The following is a 23,411-nucleotide window of genomic DNA, read 5'->3' as shown; positions in this document are numbered from 1 at the left end:
TCAGTGCGGTGCTGCGTCATCGCGGCGCACCCGCCGGGGGGCCCCTGCTCTCACTGATCGCATGCTGGGCCGATCGGGGGCGGCCATATGCCTGCTAAGAAGGGCCCGGCAAAACGCACCGCCTCAGTGACTGCCTTCTTCAGCCCAACGGATAGGGGGACGTCTGGGGCCCCGGCCGACCCATCGGGGGCGATGGCGTTAACCAAGGAGGACCTCCTGGCCTCGTTACGGGACTTCAAAACTGAGCTGCGGGAGGAGATAGGCCGGGATGTCCAACGCTCGATTGACCAGTTGCGCTCGGACTTGCGCGACCAGCTGTCCGGCCTCAGGCAAGATGTCGACGCGGTGGGCACGCGGGTGGTGGAGTTGGAGGCGCAGCATCAGGACTTAGACAGCAGGTCCGCAGACCACTCGCGACGGATTCAGGCCCTCCAGGATCAACTGACACAGACGCAGCTCAAGGCGGAGGACCTGGAGAACCGCGCTCGACGTGACAACATCCGCGTGCGCCACTTGGAGGAGCGGGCGGAGGGCCCTGACCTGGAAGCATTCTTGGAGAGCCTCTTCGCGGAAGTGGTGAAGCCGCAAACCCTCAAAATCAAGCTCGACCGGGCGCATAGGGTGGGTTCCCTGGCGCCAGGAGACAGACGGCGGCCGAGAGACATACTGGCTAAATTTCACTCCTACAAAATCAAGGAGGCTGTCCTGGCGGCGGCCAGGGCGTCTTCGGAGGTATCGTTCCAGGGATTTACATGTGCGCTGTTTCAGGATCTGTCCCCGGGGACGCTGGCGAGGCGCCAATCCTTTCGGCCACTGACGACTAAGTTAAGAGCGGAGCACATTAGATACCGATGGACCTTCCCCTTTGGCCTATCATTTGAATACCAAAATAAGCAACGGACTGTTGTGGACTTGGCGGCCGGCAGGGCCATTTTGGGACTTTCCTCATCGGGAGACGAGCAGGGGGAGGGGGGGGCCTCGGCAGCTGGCGGTTCCGGGGCAAAGGCCGTAGAGTGGGCCACGGTGGGACGCGCTCCACCCAGATGAATCCACGGGAGACACCATCCGGAGATTGCTTTGGCCACAGAAGGGGACCCTGTGCACCTGCTGCAGTCCCGCAGGGCCCCGCTTGAACACTGCCCCACCAGGACTTGCCGCCAGTACAGGAGCAGGGGTCGCGCTGGGCAGTGGACTGCAGCATCTGGCGTGTCTGGGACTTGGGTTCAACAGTTGAAGATGTTTATTCATCTATCTTGTTCGCATTGGGATTTTTTGCAGCCGGGGTAGGGGTGGGCGGGTTGTCATGACCCTCCGAGTCTTCTACACTTGGATGTTGTGTGAATTTGGGGTCTTTTGGTTCTTTCCTTTTCTTCTTTTCATTTCTTCTTTCTATCTTTCTCTTTTCTTGACACGGAGAGCGGGGGGATCTTCCGGGGGGGGGCGGAGGCGGAGGGATGGGGGGGCAGACCTTGAGCCTTGCTAATACTTGTAGTCTACATCCAAACCCACGATGGCTTTATCCATATGCTCCTGGAACGTGCAAGGGCTTAATTCCCCCCAGAAATGGCAGAGGGTGCTGAAATACATATCGGATCGTCACCTGGACATAGTTGCACTCCAAGAAACACATCTACGTAAGGGGGATGAACACAGGTTGCGACATAGGTCATACCCACTCATGTACAGTTCCTCAGCCGCCACCAAGCATAGGGGGGTAGTGTTGATGTTTCATAGCGGGGTAAAGTTTCAACCCTTAGAGGTGTGCTCGGATAAGCTGGGGAGATGGGTGATGGTGAAAGGGGTCAGACTTGCACTTTCATTTCAATCTATGCGCCTAACACCGGTCAGGCGGGGTTCCTGTCCACTTTTTGCACGAAATTGGAACAGTTTGCGGAAGGCTCGGTCGTTTTGATGGGAGACTTTAATCTGGTATGGCAGACGGATCTGTATAGTTCTCATTCGCAGAGGGCGGATTCGGGTTCCTTTTCCCCGGCTTCCAAGCAACGCTTATCGGATCTGGGCCTTTGCGATGCGTGGTGCACACTTCATCCTTCCACGAAGGATTACACCCATTTTTCACATGTTCATCAGTCTTATTCCCGTCTAGATTATATTTTTATTAATCGCTTTTTGTCGGGGTCCCTACGAGATGCTCAGATTCTTCCCCTCTCCATTTCTGACCATAGTCTGGTCATGATCACACTCCATTGGGCTGGCCCCCGGGACCGCCAGCGCAAGTGGTACTTCCCCGCCTCCCTTACTAGGGACATAGTACTGCGCACATCTGTACGAGAGGCTATAGACGAATACTTTGCCCTCAATGGCGCGGAGGAGACCTCAGAGCTGATACGGTGGGACGCCTTTAAGGCGGTGCTTAGGGGCAAGTGCATCGCACTTAACTCCGCGCTCAACCTGCAGAGAGCAGCGGAACGGGAACGACTGGAGGAGGAGCTGGTGGCGGCAGAGCAGGCCCATAAGGCCAAGCCTTCTCGCATCACCTTGCGGCCCCTTACGGCTTTGCGGGGCAAATTGAAGTCTATATATGCCAACAGGGCCGAGCTTACTCTCTTGCGCCTACGCCACACCTCGTATATTCAAGGGAACAAGATCGGGAGACACCTGGCCCGACAGCTCCGAGTTAAAAGAGACAAGGAATATATAGAGGGGATTCGAGACGCTGCGGATGTGGTCACTCACTCCGATGAGGGGAAGGCGGACTGTTTCCGCTCCTTCTACAGCGCACTGTATACATCTGATTCTCTCGAGGCCCGGTGCAGGAAGATTATCTGCAGGGGTTATCGCTCCCTCAGGTCGCCGCCTCTACCAACACGGACCTCTGCGCCCCCATCTCATTGGAAGAGGTCACCAAAGCCATAATGGCGCTTAAACTCAATAAAGCTTCCGGGCCCGATGGCCTCACAGCCCTATTCTACCGCACTTTCGCACCAGACCTGGCTCCACGTTTGCAGGCTCTTTTTAACGCCGTCATCGCTCAAGGGGTGGTTTCCCCGTCCATGGCGGAGGCGGTCTTCACGGTCCTCCCAAAACCGGGGAAACGCAAGGATCAATGTTCCTCTTACCGCCCAATCGCGTTGTTAAACCTGGACGCTAAATTGGACTCCTCTATCCTGGCCGCCAGGCTCAATCCTCTGATGGCAGCGCTGATACACCCCGACCAATCGGGTTTTATTCCAGGGAGGCAAACGCATGACAACACGCGACGTATTGTACATCTCATAGTTGCAGTCCTCTATGGGGGAGGGGGATGAGGTTCCTTCCCAATGGCTAGCGAACAGATGGGGGACACAAGAGTCCCAGGTACCCTCCGAATTCTAAGCTGGAACGTGAGGGGGCACTTGATAAAATTAAGCAAGGGGCAATACTACATCAGGCTAAGAGGGCTCGGGCGGATATTCTTATGCTGCAGGAGACGCACCTCTTGGGTACGAAGACCCCATGTTTGCAAAGATATGGGTATCACCAGATATTTAATGCGGGGTTTGTCAGGGGGTCCAGAGGGGTAGCGATACTGGTTCATCGTAGGGTCCCATATGTACACGCGCAGCAGTGGATTGACCCACAGGGCCGCTATTTATTTCTCATGGGTACGATTGGGGAAGTCCCCGTAATTTTGGGTAGTGTGTACGCCCCCCCCCCTTACAGTGGTCTTTTGTGGAGAGGGTATTGGCCCTCTGGGCGGACATGCCAGATATGCTCTCTATCGTGGGAGGGAACTGGAATGATGTCATAGATCTGGCCAGGGACCGGAGTGGGGGGGAGGGCGGTGAGCGGAGAGGCGGCCCCACGAAACTCAGCTCCCTAGTGACTAGTCTTGACTGGGTTGATGTCTGGCGGTGGACTCACAGGGATAGGCGGGAATACACATATCTTTCAGCAGTTCATGCCACTTTCTCGAGACTGGACTACATATTTCTTCCCCGGGCGTGGACAAGTGGAGTGGTACTCGCGGAGATCCTCCCCCGTGGCCTATCGGATCATTCTCCAGTGTCCCTTGAGCTGGCCATAGGCAGAGGGCGGCAGTCATTTCAATGGCGTTTGTCGCCGTGGCACCTACAGAATGCAGCCTATAGTACTCATATGAGGGAAGCTATTGCCCATTACTTTGCTTCCAATGAGGGATCGGTGTCGAGTGTGGGATCCCTGTGGGAGGCCTTGAAGCCAACTTTACGTGGGGTGGACATTTCCTGGTGTTCGGCGGCCCGCCGCATGCGCAGGGAAGAGCTGATGCGAGCGGAGGCCTTCGTTGAGGCACTCAAGCGACAGGCTAGGGAGGAAGATGGTGGGTGAGGCAACTGCTCCAGGCCCAACAGTCATGCGCAGCCCTTCTTCTGGATGAGGCTCGCCAGACTTGGCTGGCGACACGTAGCAGGATTTATCAGTGGGGGGACAAGTCCGGGACGATGCTCTACAGGCTCTGCCAGGGCGCCTTTCACGCTCAGACCCTTCCGCGTTTAATAGCTAATACAGGAGCTCCGATCACTGATCAACTCCTTATAGCCGAAAGCTTTGCTGCCTATTACGCGGAGCTTTATGCCTCCCGGGAGTGCCTGCCGGCGGCCACCATAGAGCAATTCCTAGCTGACCTACCCCCTAAACAGATATCGGATGAGGTGCGGGATCGTTTGGAGCTTCCGCTGACGGAGGAAGAGCTCAGCACGGCCTTGGGGGAACTTAATTCAGGGAAGGTGCCTGGGCCCAATGGGTTTCCGAGTGAATTCTTTAAACGCTATAACATACAACTGGCCCCTTATTATCGAGCTGTAGTGGAGGAGGCCACGGAGAGGGGCATGCTTCCCCCAGACTGGAGACACGCGGAGGTGGTGGTATTTCTCAAGCCCGGCCAGCCCCCGGATCAACGGGCCTCGTATCGGCCTATCTCCCTCCTCAATGTAGAGGCGAAGGTCCTGGCCAAAGCACTAGCTAATCGTCTTCTGCCCCATATATCGACTCTTATACATCCAGATCAGGCGGGATTCATGCCCAATAGGGCCACTAGACACAATATAAGGCGGGCGCACATGGCGGTGGTTCGGCAGACTGGGGATAGGGCGGCATTACTGTTGGCGGACATGGATAGGGCCTTTGATTCCTTGAGCTGGGTATATCTGTTTGCCTTATTGCGCCAACTCAATCTGGGTCCGAGCTTTCTTTCCTATCTCCAGCTCCTCTATACAGACTTGACGGCGGCGGTGCGGGTGGCGGGGGTGACATCTACTGTCTTTCCCATACAACGGGGCACGCGACAGGGATGCCCCCTGTCCCCGTACCTGTTTGCGTTGGCCATGGAACCGTTGGTGGCGTGGGTGCGTATGGATGCGCAGATCTGGGGTTTCGAGTAGTCTCCGGCGGTGTCGGACAGAATCGCATTATATGCAGATGACGTCCTGTTCTTCCTTACGGAGTTAGATACATCGGGGCTGTGACTCCTACGGATCATGCAGATTTTTGGAGAGACATCGGGATTATATATGAATCCTTCCAAATCCACGCTGTGGATGCTGGGGGAATGTCCGGGACCCTGGGCGTGGGCACGGGATATACAGCTGGCGGTGGGAGGATTGAAATACTTGGGGGTGTTCCTTTCAGAGGCTCCGGAGCTTTCTTGGGACCGCAAAGTAGCGCCAGTATGGGAAAGGATCCGCACGGATCTCAAGACCTGGTCTCGAATGCCATTGACGCTGTATGGCAGGTCCGCAATATTTAAGATGGTGGCACTACTTAAGCTGCTTTACCAACTGCAAAACTATCCATACCCGATCCCGCCTCGATGGTTCCGACAGGTGAACTCAGTGTTGGGGCAGTTTCTGTGGGAGGGGGGCAAAGTGCAAGTGGCCCTTAGAACGTGTTTCCTATCCTCGTATTGCAGAGGACTTGCGTCTTCGGATGTCTTATCCTACTATCAGGCCTCACACCTCCTTGTTCTCAACGAGTGGTGGTATGGGGATAGAGGAGACCCGGCGTATGCGCTGGAGAGGATACTTATGGGAACTAATACATTACACACTATCCTGTACTCGGCGTCGGTGCGCAGCAGCCTACCGTCGGCCACGCGAGTGGTATTCATGATCTGGCGGCAGACATTGCGTCGGATGGGCTGGTGGAATGTTCTAACTGAAGAGACCCCCCCTCTGGAGCAATGGGCGCTTCCCAGAATTGATGGCGCTGAGAGGTTTCCGCGGATGGGAGGACATAGGCATTTCGACATTGGGAAATGTTATGAACGGTACGACACTTAAATCATTCCAGGATTTGCAGAGGGAATTCTCTATGCCTCAATCACAGTTCTAAAGATATCTGCAACTGCGGCATGCACTGTCCCCCAGCCTGGAGGGTCTGACATCACTCCCAGAGTTTAGCCCGCTAGAAGAGAGACTTTTTATGGGGGAATCTGGAAACCAAAAAAATCTCCAGGATCTATCAGGCCCTGGTGATCCATTGCTCTACGAAGCTTCAGAAGTTGCAGGGAGATTGGGAAACTGACGTGGGTGCCTTAGATGAGGACGACTGGAGGGAGGCCCTGGCAGCCCCAAGGGAAGCAGCTATAGCGATGCCACTGCACCTCATACAATTTAAATACCTGCACAGGGTGTACTTCACCCGGACCAGACTGTTCCGAGCGAGCTTGATTGCTGCTCCGGACTGTCTTAGGTGTGGTCAGGAGGAAGGGACGTTTATACACACTACTTGGCACTGCCCAGCGCTGGACCGATTCTGGAGAGGGGTAACTACCTGTCTGGCCGAGGTGCTGGGGTGGGCGATCCCGCGCACGCCACGATTTGCACTACTACATGTTATGGAGGGCATTGAGGGCAACATATATAAGCGGCACTTGCTACGGCTAGGCCTTATGCTGGCAAAGCAGGATATCGCCAGGGCATGGAAGGCGCCTAGAGCTCCATCGATCACAGCATGGAAAAACGGCCTAGATTTTTGTATGGGGCTGGAACAGCCCATATATGTAGCCCGAGGATGTCCAGGGAAGCATTATAAAATATGAAAACGGGGAGAACCGGGGGCGTGGCTTGGGCAAGATGGCCGATCGGACCTAATCCGAGTCGGCTCCCGCTCCACCCTGGGCTTACCCCGGCTACGGCGCTGTTCCTGGGCCCCTGGGCAGGCCGGACGCCTCTTGAGTGCCATGGCGAGCTGATGGGCACTAGTGGAGGTGGGCGAAACACGCTTGGTGGCTGAATGGAGCGCCCGAAGTCCGCGGCGGAGCCTGAGACGCGCAAGATGGCGGCTCCCGGGGACGGATCGGCGCTCCGCGCCAGGCGAGGATGACGGTCCGGCGAACCCTGGCCAGAGGCGAGTGCAGCTGACTCTCCCTGGGTGCTTTCGTGGTGGCCCGGGCCCGGAGGGGCGGGACGTGGACCAGGCGCCGACTCGCTGAGGATCCCCCTGAGGCTGCGGGCTGTGAGGCGGCCGGGACCCGCGATCCGACAGCCCCGGATGTGGCGGCCGTGTTGAGGAGGGACCGGAGCACGAGCGGAGGATGAACGGTGCCGCGCGGAGGTGAGAGCTGACGGATGGGTCCCGGGGGAGCTAATGAGCCTAGAGAGATCGGGAGGTGGAGCTAACGGCGAGCCGCTGTGCGAGTCCCTGCGATCCTGGGGCACTTGTGGGTGGACCGTCCCCTCGTGGACATGCCGAGGGCCATCAGCTACACACCATCAGCTATGCACCTCCCCTCCGGGGGACCGGCGAGGGACTTTGGCGGAGGTCGCGCAGGTACCGGCCGGGGGTGACGGAGGAGGTCCGGCCAGCAGAGGGAGCAGAGGTCAGACCCTACATGTGCACAGCCTGGCGAGTCTTCTGGGATCCAGCGGAGGCTTTGGCGAGGGGGGCCTAGAGCAGCTGATGTGTGACACCGGAGTGGTCTGAGAACCCGGGTACTGCCGGAGTTCCGGCGGCGGCCTTCCCGCGCACGGGGGCGACTCCCTGCTGGCCTCTGCGCCCGCCGAGGCTGCTCAGTGCGGTGCTGCGTCATCGCGGCGCACCCGCCGGGGGGCCCCTGCTCTCACTGATCGCATGCTGGGCCGATCGGGGGCGGCCATATGCCTGCTAAGAAGGGCCCGGCAAAACGCACCGCCTCAGTGACTGCCTTCTTCAGCCCAACGGATAGGGGGACGTCTGGGGCCCCGGCCGACCCATCGGGGGCGATGGCGTTAACCAAGGAGGACCTCCTGGCCTCGTTACGGGACTTCAAAACTGAGCTGCGGGAGGAGATAGGCCGGGATGTCCAACGCTCGATTGACCAGTTGCGCTCGGACTTGCGCGACCAGCTGTCCGGCCTCAGGCAAGATGTCGACGCGGTGGGCACGCGGGTGGTGGAGTTGGAGGCGCAGCATCAGGACTTAGACAGCAGGTCCGCAGACCACTCGCGACGGATTCAGGCCCTCCAGGATCAACTGACACAGACGCAGCTCAAGGCGGAGGACCTGGAGAACCGCGCTCGACGTGACAACATCCGCGTGCGCCACTTGGAGGAGCGGGCGGAGGGCCCTGACCTGGAAGCATTCTTGGAGGGCCTTTTCGCGGAAGTGGTGAAGCTGCAAACCCTCAAAATCAAGCTCGACCGGGCGCATAGGGTGGGTTCCCTGGCACCAGGAGACAGACGGCGGCCGAGAGACATACTGGCTAAATTTCACTCCTACAAAATCAAGGAGGCTGTCCTGGCGGCGGCCAGGGCGTCTTCGGAGGTATCGTTCCAGGGATTTACATGTGCGCTGTTTCAGGATCTGTCCCCGGGGACGCTGGCGAGGCGCCAATCCTTTCGGCCACTGACGACTAAGTTAAGAGCGGAGCACATTAGATACCGATGGATCTTCCCCTTTGGCCTATCATTTGAATACCAAAATAAGCAACGGACTGTTGTGGACTTGGCGGCCGGCAGGGCCATTTTGGGACTTTCCTCATCGGGAGACGAGCAGGGGGAGGGGGGGGCCTCGGCAGCTGGCGGTTCCGGGGCAAAGGCCGTAGAGTGGGCCACGGTGGGACGCGCTCCACCCAGATGAATCCACGGGAGACACCATCTGGAGATTGCTTTGGCCACAGAAGGGGACCCTGTGCACCTGCTGCAGTCCCGCAGGGCCCCGCTTGAACACTGCCCCACCAGGACTTGCCGCCAGTACAGGAGCAGGGGTCGCGCTGGGCAGTGGACTGCAGCATCTGGCGTGTCTGGGACTTGGGTTCAACAGTTGAAGATGTTTATTCATCTATCTTGTTCGCATTGGGATTTTTTGCAGCCGGGGTAGGGGTGGGCGGGTTGTCATGACCCTCCGAGTCTTCTACACTTGGATGTTGTGTGAATTTGGGGTCTTTTGGTTCTTTCCTTTTCTTCTTTTCATTTCTTCTTTCTATCTTTCTCTTTTCTTGACACGGAGAGCGGGGGGATCTTCTGGGGGGGGGCGGAGGCGGAGGGATGGGGGGGCAGACCTTGAGCCTTGCTAATACTTGTAGTCTACATCCAAACCCACGATGGCTTTATCCATATGCTCCTGGAACGTGCAAGGGCTTAATTCCCCCCAGAAACGGCAGAGGGTGCTGAAATACATATCGGATCGTCACCTGGACATAGTTGCACTCCAAGAAACACATCTACGTAAGGGGGATGAACACAGGTTGCGACATAGGTCATACCCACTCATGTACAGTTCCTCAGCCGCCACCAAGCATAGGGGGGTAGTGTTGATGTTTCATAGCGGGGTAAAGTTTCAACCCTTAGAGGTGTGCTCGGATAAGATGGGGAGATGGGTGATGGTGAAAGGGGTTTTAAGGGGTCAGACTTGCACTTTCATTTCAATCTATGCGCCTAACACCGGTCAGGCGGGGTTCCTGTCCACTTTTTGCACGAAATTGGAACAGTTTGCGGAAGGCTCGGTCGTTTTGATGGGGGACTTTAATCTGGTATGGCAGACGGATCTGTATAGTTCTCATTCGCAGAGGGCGGATTCGGGTTCCTTTTCCCCGGTTTCCAAGCAACGCTTATCGGATCTGGGCCTTTGCGATGCGTGGTGCACACTTCATCCTTCCACGAAGGATTACACCCATTTTTCACATGTTCATCAGTCTTATTCCCGTCTAGATTATATTTTTATTAATCGCTTTTTGTCGGGGTCCCTACGAGATGCTCAGATTCTTCCCCTCTCCATTTCTGACCATAGTCTGGTCATGATCACACTCCATTGGGCTGGCCCCCGGGACCGCCAGCGCAAGTGGTACTTCCCCGCCTCCCTTACTAGGGACATAGTACTGCGCACATCTCTACGAGAGGTTATAGACGAATACTTTGCCCTCAATGGCGCGGAGGAGACCTCAGAGCTGATACGGTGGGACGCCTTTAAGGCGGTGCTTAGGGGCAAGTGCATCGCACTTAACTCCGCGCTCAACCTGCAGAGAGCAGCGGAACGGGAACGACTGGAGGAGGAGCTGATGGCGGCAGAGCAGGCCCATAAGGCCAAGCCTTCTCGCATCACCTTGCGGCCCCTTACGGCTTTGCGGGGCAAATTGAAGTCTATATATGCCAACAGGGCCGAGCTTACTCTCTTGCGCCTACGCCACACCTCGTATATTCAAGGGAACAAGATCGGGAGACACCTGGCCCGACAGCTCCGAGTTAAAAGAGACAAGGAATATATAGAGGGGATTCGAGACGCTGCGGATGTGGTCACTCACTCCGATGAGGGGAAGGCGGACTGTTTCCGCTCCTTCTACAGCGCACTGTATACATCTGATTCTCTCGAGGCCCGGTGCAGGAAGATTATCTGCAGGGGTTATCGCTCCCCCAGGTCGCCGCCTCTACCAACACGGACCTCTGCGCCCCCATCTCGTTGGAAGAGGTCACCAAAGCCATAATGGCGCTTAAACTCAATAAAGCTTCTGGGCCCGATGGCCTCACAGCCCTATTCTACCGCACTTTCGCACCGGACCAGGCTCCACGTTTGCAGGCTCTTTTTAACGCCGTCATCGCTCAAGGGGTGGTTTCCCCGTCCATGGCGGAGGCGGTCTTCACGGTCCTCCCAAAACCGGGGAAACGCAAGGATCAATGTTCCTCTTACCGCCCAATCGCGTTGTTAAACCTGGACGCTAAATTGGACTCCTCTATCCTGGCCGCCAGGCTCAATCCTCTGATGGCAGCGCTGATACCACCCGACCAATCGGGTTTTATTCCAGGGAGGCAAACGCATGACAACACGCGACGTATTGTACATCTCATAGAAAAAGCCTCTAGAAGACGCTTGCCGGCCCTCCTGGTTGGTCTAGATGCCGAAAAGGCGTTCGACCGGGTGGACTGGGGTTTCCTCTTCTCCACAATGCGACAGATGGGCTTTGCGGATGCCTTTATCGCAATGATTCAGGCCAACTATCGGATTCCCACGTCGCGTGTTCTAGTCAATGGGACCTGTTCGGCTCCGTTTACCCTTTCTAGGGGCACAAGACAGGGTTGCCCTTTATCCCCCCTGTTATTTGCCCTGAGCATTGAGCCCCTGGCGATGGCCATTCGGCACAACCCACAGATAACGGGTATTCCGTTTGCGGGAGAGGACCACAAGATCTCCCTTTTCGCTGACGACGTTCTCCTCTCCCTCACTCACCCTTCCATGTCGCTCCCGACACTCCATGCAGAGTTATGGCGCTTTGAACAGGTGGCGGGGTTCAAGATTAAACTGGACAAGTCGTACATCCTCAATCTTACGATACCCGGGGAGGAGCTCTCGCGCCTCCAGAGCACGACTTTGCGATGGGCGACTACATCGCTCCAATATCTGGGAGTTCGGCTTACTCCGTCCGTGGAAGATCTGTATAAGGCTAACTTCCCCGCGCTTCTTGCGCAAATTAAGGCGGACTTAGCGCGCTGGAAGCCGTTGTTCATATCCTGGCTGGGGCGTATTCATTCGCTTAAAATGACAGTATTGCCGAAACTGCTCCACTTATTTCAAGCCCTTCCCATTGACGTCCCCCTCTCCTTTTTCTCGATTATGCGCTCCCTCTGCTCTCGTTATATCTGGCAGGGGGAAAGAGCCCGCCTGTCGTTTTCCATGTTGCGGAGGCCTCGCTCTGCGGGCGGGGCGGGCCTCCCCGACTTCCACCTCTACTATAAGGCGGCGCAACTGCGTATGTTGATTGAATGGTCGAAAAGAGAATCGGACAAACACTGGTTACATTTGGACAGATCGTGGCGGGGCGGACTATTTGGGATTCAGCGTGGCGCACGAAACGAGATAGGCCGGATAACGCGTACATTAGTACGCCCACCAGAACAACGCTACGGGTCTGGGACTCCCTGTCCCCGGACGACCGGTGGACCAATTTCCCTTCCCCTCACACCCCCATTCAATAGAGGGCCGTTCGCAGCTTGGGAGAAGGGGGGCTGTTTAATGATCGGACATCTATTTAGAGGGTCCAGGTTGATGACTTTCTCCGAATGTAGGAATGACTTTAGCCTCCCGCAAACTGAACACTATAGATTTCTCCAGCTACGGCACTGGCTTCAATCACCGGAGATTCAGGCAGCGATCCACAGGCCCCAGACCCCGTTTGAAAAATTCATCCGCACTACCACCACCATGAAGGGGGCAATTTCCTTTCTCTATGGCCACCTTCTGGCCACTGTGGTTTCACCATCCCCGCGATTTAAGGCTAAATGGGAAGAGGTGGTGCTTAGACCGATTGAGGAGCGACAGTGGGAGGCCCTGTGGTCAGACATCTCCAAGCACAACCACTCGATAGAATTACGAGAAGCTCACATGAAAGTAATGGTGGATTGGTACTTATACCTAGCTAAACTGCGGCGTATTTTCCCGGGCACCTCTGACCGCTGCTGGAGGGGCTGTGGGATGCTGGGGGACTTTCAGCACATCTCGTGGACCTGTCCTACGACCCGCCCCTTCTGGGAGGAGATTCTGGCGCAAATTAAATCTATGCTGGGCTATCCGATCCCCACCTCCATGGAGACGGCACTGTTGGGCCTTCGGGATCCCTCCCTGCGCTACCAAACCAGAGCAGATAGGGCCATAATGTGGCTGTGCTTGGGGGCGGCGAAGGTAGCTATCGCCGCTAATTGGAAGAAACAGGCGGCACCTACGGCCTCGATGTGGCATGCCCGCCTTTGGAGACTCCTCAGTTTAGAAAGAATGGCGGACATCTTCAGGGAGGACTATGCCGCATTCGAGCTCAAGTGGGGTCCACTGGTGACTTTCCTCTCTAGAGGTTTGCCGGCGGCCGTTTGTCCGCCCCAGGTCAGGGGATTGTGGCTGTTTCAGGTGTAGTCGGCTGAGGCGGCCGCGGGATGAGACTCTGTCCTGTCTCCACTTTGGATGGGCCTCTCTCCAGCCCCGGGCCTCTGGGCTCCCTCCCTGAGTCCCTCCTCTATCTCTCTCTCTCTCTCTCTTGCTTGCTTTTCCTTCTCTCTCCTTTTCTCTTTTTCTCTCTCATGATTTATGGGGTGTGTGGGGTGGGGCGGGAGGGATTATGGGGAGTTGGGGTGTTTACAAAACGAATTTGCAGTTCCATGGCACAGTGACACCAGGATGTTTGGACTTTACCCTTTTGAGTACCCGACCGGCGCCGGACTATTAGAGCCCGGTTGAAGCCCACTGGAGTCATCCAGGGCGTAGTTTCAGGGCTTGCTTCCCCTCCCTTTTTTAGCTCTACTGTACCCCTCCATTAGCGTATGTTATTATTGGGGAAGTTTGCCTCTTCTGTGTATTGTCTAGGGTCGGTACTCTCTTCTTTTCTGCATCCTCGCTTGCTGGTCTACTCAGTTATAATGCAATTGTCATGGTAAGTCCTGATTGTCATTCTCTTTGATGCTAATAAAAACAATTTTGACAAAAAAAAATATGGAAACCGTGGGCGGATTACCGGGGGCTGTGGCTGGAGCCACCAGTGGAAGAAGAGGATTAATTATGGGAATGTCTAGGGAGACTGGTCGAGAAGGGGGGGGCGCCAGGCAAGAGGGGAAGACCGGGGATTCATCTTACCACAATACGACGTGGCTGTTGGGCCTTAGGGCTGTGGTGGGGAATCCATGGATATGGTGCGACGCGGGGGATGGGGTGGGGGGAGTTTGGGGGGGGGATTGTTATTGTTCAAGAGATATTTATGGCAAATGTACAAATAGATTGCTATAGAGATATGCTGCAATGTGAATCTGTTGTCGACTCTGATATTCAGGGTCTGCTGGAGGGGCATTCCCAGATTTGGGCAGGCCAACTTGATGGACACGGTCCATCTTAATCTTCGTACCCTCAGGGGATCCCAGAATGTGGCGAAACAAGGCTCCAATGTACTCCCGTAAGTCCCGTAAGTCCTCCTCCTCTGCTTGGGCTGGAACCCCACGGACATGATGGTTGATTCGACGGGATCAGTTTTCCAGATCCTCCACTTGGGCCCAAAGCTCGACATGTTGCTCCTTAAGCCGTAGGATCTCCTGCTGCATCATTTCCAGGTCCTCATCCCTCCCAGTTTCATGTTCCTTCATTGCGGACACCCAGTCTCCAACTTCCTCGAGATCCTGATGCACCTCCAGCATATCCGCAGAGAGCTGGATTCTCATAACCTGCAAGTATTTCCTGAGGGGCGTGAAAAGCGTAGCTATGAAGGATTACCTGGCCGGGCTGTCGGGATCCTCTGCCTCCGATTGGAGATCCGTATTGAGCGTGGGGGACTTAGAGGAGACCCCAGCAGCGACAAGCCTGGTGAGCATTTCCCTGAGTGTCTGGTCCTTCTTAGATCGCACAGCAGACATAATGAGGGTCCCCTTGCAAGCGCCAGACCCAGGAACAGTGGGGGACCCGCAAATCCCAGGCACCAAGTTCCCCTACTAGAGCGGAGATGGTAAGGCTCATAGGGCACCTCACCCAGTGACCAATTGGAGGAGGAACTTCCAGTAAAGCGCCGGGCCCAGAAAGAAGAGGACAAGCAACCGCAGTCCCGCCACAGCTGTGCAATGAGCTGGGGCCCACCACAACAGTTACCTCCTAGGGCCGGCACCACCGACGCCAGGCACTACTCCCGACGTCACGTGGGCCACTCACTGCAACTAGGCCTTCTCGGGTAGGAGCCCACAGGCCCGCGATCCCCACCAGAACTGCTCCACGTGAGTGTGGTGGTGTGGAAGGGTCACACGGCCACAAACTTACCCCCCTTACCCCCCCATGAATGGCAGGATTGGGCAGCGCTGCAGTCTACCTCGCATTCTGCCTCTCTCAGATCAGGATTTTGCATCATCGCCTTCCTCCGTCTGCTGTCCCTGAAGCCAGCCCAGCCTCTGGGAGCCACCTCCACTGCAGTCTCTCCACTCCCGCTGCTACTGCCTGCCGCCCTCTTCAACGCAGCCACAGCACGGCCAGCAGGCCCTGGGACACATCTCAGGATGCCTCTGGCCGTGCAAGGTTGCTCGACACATAGGGGAGAAGCAGTGGGGAAGTGGGGGCTGTGATCCCTCACCGATCTCTGGGTCTGCTTCCCAGCGCTAATTTTCAGGTAGGTCGGCGCTTTAGGTCAACGCTGTCAGCAGCTTCTGCTCGTCAGAGAGACCGAAAGGTGCATCTCACCCGACTGACATCTTGGCCATGCCCCCGAGAGTAAGGTGGCTTGTTATCTTCCTGAGGGCCACTCGCTTCAGCACCGGGACACTCTCTTAGTATCAAAGCGCTTAATAAATTCATTCATTCAACTGCCTAGCTGACCAGTACCACTGAACCTGTCCTGGACACTGCTGCTAGCTGCTGCTGGAGTGAGTCATACTTTCCAAGTGGTGCCCAACAGGTCCTGCACCCTTGCTGGTGTTGGATTGTACACCTCCTGTCCCAGACTGCAAGATCTGGGAGTTAGACATTTTTTGCCAGACTAGGACCTTTGACGAAGGTGCAGCCATCGAATTGCCAGTTAGCCTCAGTCTGCTAATTGCCCCAATGAAGGAGATCTGGCTTCCAGAAATGTTCTAAGCCATAACAAAAAAGGCTTCCTCTAGATCCACGCCGAGCAGCATCTGATTGCGCGGAGGCCTTCCTGGGCACAGACTTCGCCAGATAAGAGCTTTCCAGCCTTCATCACATTAGGACCCCGCTCTTCAGCAAACTCACCGTTGTCAAGCCCTGCCTCAGACCTAACTTGCGTGTTGCCTCACCGACAATACTTTTTTCTCCATAAAGGTTACTAAGTCAGAAGTACTCTGTATCTGACCCACGCTCGATCGAAGTCGGTCCTAACTTTTGTCTTTTACCCACTCTAGCTCAACTAGGTAACCATGATTGGCACCATTTTTAATTCAAACTTTAAAAATTACTATTTGCGGTTCCACTAATTAGATTTATGGTGTTTTAGTGTCATTTATTTATAGATATTCTCTATTTTTCTGAATTGGTTTGGGATTTTTGTTGTGTTTCCACTTACTATTTGAGTACTGCATAAATACTTCACACATTGCCTCGAAGTTAAGCCTGACTGGTTAGTCTCAAGCTACCAGAGGGTTAAGCACAGGTTTATTTAGTGACTTTAGTGGTTCACCCTGACAAGGATTGTGATTATTTCAGGTGGATTTTCACCCCCTGGATTAATACTCCAATTTCTCACAGAAACTCAATCCTGGCTCAATGCCTTAATTAGTCAGGGAAGGAAATCTCTTCTTACCTGATCTTCTTATTCTCCATACTTATCCTTTCTCCCCATCATGCCTTTCCCCACCTCTTAAGACACAAGATCAGAAAGGAACACAGAGGCTAAATAACTCTGCCGATCCAGAGCACACATTGGGAAGAAAAGCTTCAACCTCTAAAAAGCAGCCACAGGACATGCATGCCGCTTTCCGCTGAAAGATTTCCAATCTGTAAATGTGACGCTGACCAAGCTGCAGTCGCATAGCAGCCACCGAAAAAGTTAATCCTTAGCTCAGAAATCACTCATGAGATCTCAATGCCAATCTTTCTTACAAGGACAATGCCGGTGTCAGTCTTTATTGGTTAAAGAGTGCCCTAAAAATTTAGACACACCACTGCATACCACATTGTTTAAGAATGTCAGCGTACTTCAGTTTATTTTTTAGTTACTTATGTTTCAGTCCACTGTGAAGGTTAACAGAATGCAGCACTTAAAACTCTTCTGGGTACAATCGCCAGAGTTATGTGAACTAATAATTGAAGAAAATGTAAGACTAGTACCTCAGAATCCCAAGCAGACTCTACATCATCCTCTTCCAGTCCAAGTTCTGACATTAAAACTATAGTACCGCAAAGAAAATGGAGTAAAAAATGATATCAATTATAAAGGATGCCTTTTTCAAACAGAAGAGGAGTTCTTTTAAAAACAGTTCTTCTATCTTATAATTGATCAGACATAGAATATGAATTACACCATTTCTGTTAAAGAAAAAACGTATTTATCTAATTTCATAAAAGAACTCGAAAGTTGGATATTAAAACAAACAATATTATAAACAACATCATAAATAACAAAATAAATATGCAGTAAAATATTTATTTCACTTGTGTGTATTAACAAATAGCCAGTGAAATGCCATGGGGAAGAAGTGCAGTTATGATTCGAGCTAAAGTCCACCCCTCAGTACTGCTTGGGAGAGCCTTTTTTTCTAGTGATTGAGCTCCAGCACACAACTGTACTGATAGATTTAAAAACAGATTAGAAAATCCACAACAAAAGTGTCACAAGCTCACTTAACAAAAAGGTAGAACCTTAACAAAGCAGAAACACTAGTAATGGGGAAAAAATAATCAATGTAGTGAAATAACTATCAGTGTTCACAATTAAAGAAATAACACGTTTCAAATCTTTACTAATTATGAGCAACGTCTGTAAGGCAAAGAATGGTGAATCATATGTATTCTTTCCTGTTATCAGTTTCTATTTGCTGGGAATTTTGGTGTTTTTTTTCCAAGTGTTTTCTAATGTTTTCATATATCGTAAAAATCTGTGGTTGTCAGTGTTTATTCTTTTTTTCTCTGTACATAATTACGTGGATGGTGTTTTTCCAGAGCTTATAAAGTAATATGTTGTTATTTCCTTTTCCCTCCTCCCCATATTCCTTCCTATTGCCAATTATTTGTACACGCTTTCTTGCTCCTAAATTCCTTATCATTGAATTTGGTCTTTCAAGCAAATTTTCGGTTTCTTTTTACACTCCCGGCCTGCCTATTGGTCTTTGTCCATGGGATTTTGTGTTTACTTGAAAGCCAGCACAAGGACTCTAAGCAAAAAATGGTGAAGAAACAAATGGAAAAGAGACAGAGTCCTTTACAGTACTAGGAAATGAAGATGCAGTAACAAGAATGATATAAAGCAAAAAATTAATTGTATGGATAAAGTGACAGTTAAATGTTATGGTATGTAACATGCTTCCTCTATTCTTATCTTTTTATATTCATTCACATTTATTATTATGCTTTGTCAAGAACTGGAGGATTTGCAAATATGTGTGATAAAAGGAGTCGGAGTATATTCACACTGACAGTTTTTCTCAAACCCCAAATGTTATGTGGTATTTGTTCCTCAAGGATTATGTATATTTAAACAAACAAAAGTTACAGAACTGTTTCATCAACTTGCCTTTCCTATTAGCAGAATTTCCCAAATTTGAAGACGCATCATGAGCTGGAGGCTCAGAATTTCTCGAGGGTAATGAGTGCTTGGCAGAATCGTCACTCACACCTTCACTCTTCTCTTTAGATTCCTGCTAAAAGTACAAATGATTGAGAGAGAGAAGCACAATGAATACTTACTGTAAATTACACAAACACAATTGACATTGTTATCAAAATTCTTCAAACTCCCTTCACAGACAGGCCTTGGCAACAGATCACTGTAAGATTACATCTCATGTTTTTGTTTACACTAAGCAAAATTATGAAGCCTGTTGTGTGTTTCCTTCATGTACACTGCCGTGTTACCTATGTTAGCTTCACTATGCACCTTGTAGGTCACTGCTTTTCACAGGTTACCAAAGCACAAGCTTGTTTTTGTGCCTCATCGTATTTTCACATATAGTCTGCACATATTTTTGCATTTTGTTTTTTACCTGTACAGCCTAGACAAGGTCAAACACTACTCCTTGTTAATCTATGTAGTCGTACACTAGCACCTACACATAATATGAACACAGAGCTGATGTTTTTGAAAACACATGTTTTGTCATATAACCCGGGACATGTCGTTCTAAACACACAGAGCGGAGACTTGCACAGAAAGCAAAGGTCCTGAGATCAGAGAACCACGTCAGCGGGGATATAAAACAACTATCCACGTATGCTAAGGTATGGGGTCCGCTGCTAAGCTCAGAGATCTATAATCATTTAGCTTTTGTAGTGAGGGTGGGTTTAGGCAAATCTGTCAGATAATATGACAGGGCTTTTTATTGTATAAGGTCTCCTAACAATGCTAATGACATTACTGAACTGTATTTCTTTGCTTGTTGTGGGGCAATTATTGCATATTAGAGCACAATAGTTTAAATAAACATCAAACTTTCATTGTGCCTCATTTCTATTTATTGTGGACAAATAAGAGTGAGAGAATGAAAGGGGGTGACCTGGTACTGCAATCCCTGAGAGAGTTGGGAGTGTTGTGTTCTGGGGAGCCAAATGAATTGGCTCTCTGGAAAGTTTAGGAGGACAAGTGAGGCACTGTGAGCTACTCGGATTTGGATACATGGACCCACAAATACTGATCGGGTATTGTCTCTCAGTCCCTACATGCTGAGGTTCTATGGTCCCAAGCAAAGTTCTGTTCAAGAGCGGAATTCCTGCAACATGGTGTCGCCAATGTTTGGTCTGTTACTTATTTGCAGGTCTCCTGAGAGGAGCTTGTGCATGTCCACAATACCCTTTCACCTTTTTCAAGGGGCATCCGTGGTGTTGGGGCTCAATCCTCCACAGTGTGAGTACCAGTTTAAATCCATTTCTGCTTTTCTGATGGCACAGCCTGTGGTCCTTACGCTCAACTGCAGACCTGCTGTTTACCCAACATGAACTTACTGATGCATGTGGTCCTATTATTTTTGTTGTTGCAGCAGATGCGGCATTCTACTTTGAAGTTTTTTATTCTGGGGTCATGCTTCTGGCTAGGGATGGTCAATCTAATACATTCCATACATACACCTCCAGCTCCTAAAGCATATAGACTTCCTGCGCTTCTTGAGATTCGTCTCATTTACTGGAAACACCAAAATTAGCTCCTTGGAGCCCTCCCCCCACTGTACGTTTGGGTCCCCTTAGTAATGAAGGGTGACCTGGCCAAACTTCGCTGGATATACACCTTACCCTGATATGCAAAATCAAAACTTGGTTCAAACACAAGCATTATACCATGGTGTAGTGACCTTATATAGACTCTTAAGTCAGCTTGTTTCGCGCACCTTGGTTGCAGGACCAGCTCGCGTTGGCCTCCAAAGGCAGGCCAAACTGCCACCAGTGGCTACCATAAGTCCTACCTTCTGTTAATTCAATTATGGGCAAAAATAACACTAATCGTGAAGAAATTTCATTTGGGTCCCCAGGACAAGCACAGAAGTTTGACAATGTGCTTACCCAATGGGATGGTTCCTGGTAATGGAGACTAACATCTGGGGGACAATTCTTGCTGCGGTCTACACTGTGTGCAACGGCACTCCCTTGATGTCCATCTTATCAGGCGTACTCAAACAGATACAGAATGAACATAGGGCAGGTGTAGCCCTGTTCGAAATTATTCTGTCTAATGTTAAAGGTGAAGCAGCTATATGCCAGCGGGTCACATTGGTAACACCAGTCAACCGTGAAAGTGTACTACCTATAATTATTGCTGAAGTGCTATACATCCTTAGGACGCAATCATTTGTGAACCAGATCTAACAAACCACCTCTTGGCTAACCTAGTACATACAAGGAAGCCAAGCCGGCTGAGTTTGTTAGAAAACCATGGGATAAATCTAAACAACCACAGAAGGGTAAACCTCGTTGAGGTACTCTACCATCGGAGTCCTCTGAGAGGCTGTAAGATTTTTGTGATCGCACTAAAATCAAGACTCCAGACAGGTAACAGTTTCCTGATACACATTCTCCTTGTCCCTTTGAGGAATAGTCTGATCAGCAGTACAACAGAGAAGAGCGATCTGCACGCAAACAAGAAGAGTAAGTGAAACCGAAAAGGGAAACCACACTTGTCTGACGGAAAGATAAAGAAGGAAGATAGGCATCCTCAATATAGAGCCCCATTTCAGAAAAAGAAAATTGTGGTTTTAGCCACTAAATATGTCAGAGACACCGAGAACCCTCCCTTGGAACAGGAGAGGGGGGGGATGAATCTCCTCAACAGCGCAACAGAGGTCACTATAATGCGTCAGAATCTCTAGAAGTTTCTGGTAGCAAGAGCAAATGATACTTTTATTACAGTTGAGACTGCAGATACATGCATAGCCCCTCCAGATAGATTATATCATTTAGATATTCAAATAGAAGGTGACGTACAATACACCATTAAAGCAATTTTCTGGGATAATTTGACTTTGTCTCATGACATCCTGTTGGTGGAGGTGGATTGGCCCCCACCATTTGAATGATCACCTCCCCCACCCACCCATAAGAGGATAGTATTCTACCTTCATTTTCTGCTCTTGCCCCTGAAGAAGTCAAACAAGCTTATGCAGCAGAGTGGGCTCTTGCACTATCCCCTGCGCTCAATCTCAATCATGTTGGCTGAGGATAAGGATTCTCCCTATCGTGTTATACCTTTAAGGTCCATCCTGCAAGTTCAACCACCATAATCGATTAAACGAGATGCTAAAGCACCCGTTAAAGACATACTTTCCCAACTGGATGACCAGGGAGTAATTGAACCCTGTGTCTCTCAAATGAATAATGATTTTTTCCTGTTTTTAAACTGGATCATTCCTTTCACATTGTCTTAGACTACAGACATTTAAACAGTCATACTCGCACATCTGTAGTGCAAAATACACATAGTATGGCACTAATTAATAATATAGTCCGTAAAAAATACAAAACCACATTGGACATTTCCAATGGTTTTTTCAGGCATAATCTAGCTCCTGAAAGCACAGATTGAACCGCTATTAGCACTCTCGGTTTTCAAATCCGACATGGATGTATCCCAATGTAAGAATAGCCTAGGAGTATTTGCTTCACGCATTGTGTCAATTCTTCATGATATTTACCCTGACTTGCTGTCCAAAGTAGGTGATATCTACTTAATGGAAGAGGAATTAAATATCCACTTGGCCAGAGTAGATGGCATATTATTGGGATTTCAGAAAATTGCTTGCAAGTTCAACTTTAAAAAATCTAATATAGCTTTTCTAACTGTCCTTTCCTTAGTATATGAACTTATGCATGGAGGGAAAGAGTTTCAACCCACATTTTTTGGAATTGAAACACTCTGAATTTTCCGCTGCATGCTGGACATCAGAATACACAGATATGCTTACATATTTGCACTCTGACTTGCTTGCGTACACTTATCAATACAACAAATCTGGTCATTCGTACTTTGCCTGGTGCAACTGGATTTTGCTTACTTCACTTTTAATGAAGGTGAGACAGTGCCAATAGCATATAAATCACATTTATATTCAAATGCAGGAATGTGTTTTGCTTCCACTGAATAAACTCTGACTGCAGTGCAGATGGCCATCCTTAAAGAATGGTCACTTGCACAAGGAAAACACATTATTGCTGTTACTCCCATTCCAGCCTTAAAGGCTGTCACTAAAGCTAGCGTTGCAAACGCTAAGGCGCTCCATCCTAGATGAATACAGTGGGCAACATCCTTAACATTGATGTAGACTTTGTCTTTGAGCCTTCTTTACAGACCCAAGAATTTCACCAGTATGAGCATGTTTATCCTAAGCCCTTTTCTGTTTTCCCTCTGATCAGTATAAATATATTATTTACACTGGGAGTTGAGCTCAATCTGCTATAGGTTCTAAACAGCAAAACTCAGCAGCATGCGCTATTGTTATTATGCTGGACGGCGATTTCCAATCTCAAACAACTTGCACGCAGTCTTTAGGTGACTGCACTGTGCAGTTGGCTGAACTGAAGACTGTGCTTCTTACACTTGAACATACGAATACTGAATTCCCCAGACTTGTAGTGTGTGATTCGTATTACTGTGTACAGTCCTTTAATAATTTAATGAAAATTTACATTACTGGCAACAAAATGAATTCAGAGATCACACATTCAAGGACAAGATACCTTGGGTTAAAGTGGCAGACCTCAACAGACAGGTTGCAGCGGACTCATGTAATACATAGGTTGCGTCATCAGCGTGTGGGAGCACTCGCTGTAGGTAATTCCCCGACTGATGAAACAGCCAAATTTGCAGTTGCTATATAGCTACAGAAGCAGCAATTACTTGTTCTAAAACTCAAGTAGCTA

The 23,411-nt window shown here is 51.1% G+C and overlaps 1 protein-coding gene across 11 annotated transcripts in view; it reads right to left on the bottom strand.

The window, feature by feature from the left end:
* ANKRD26 (ankyrin repeat domain 26) overlaps positions 1 to 23,411 on the bottom strand; it is a 1,120,330-nt gene that overhangs the window by 846,073 nt on the left and 250,846 nt on the right. For 8 of the 11 annotated variants that reach the window (XM_085653113.1, XM_085653117.1, XM_085653121.1 and 5 more), the window contains 2 exons: positions 18,586 to 18,712; positions 17,184 to 17,242 (listed from right to left, as the gene is read on the bottom strand). In XM_085653113.1, coding sequence (XP_085509239.1) covers positions 17,184 to 17,242; positions 18,586 to 18,712 — 186 coding nt within the window. The remainder of the gene's footprint in view (positions 1 to 17,183; positions 17,243 to 18,585; positions 18,713 to 23,411) is intronic. The other 3 variants (XM_085653115.1, XM_085653118.1, XM_085653122.1) reach the window with 1 other exon arrangement.

Source organism: Triturus cristatus, chromosome 4_1, assembly GCF_964204655.1.
Source record: "Triturus cristatus chromosome 4_1, aTriCri1.1, whole genome shotgun sequence".
NCBI classification, from domain to species: domain Eukaryota; kingdom Metazoa; phylum Chordata; class Amphibia; order Caudata; family Salamandridae; genus Triturus; species Triturus cristatus.
The sequence above is the reverse complement of the archived record's forward strand: the minus strand, read 5'-3'. Positions and strand labels throughout refer to the sequence as shown.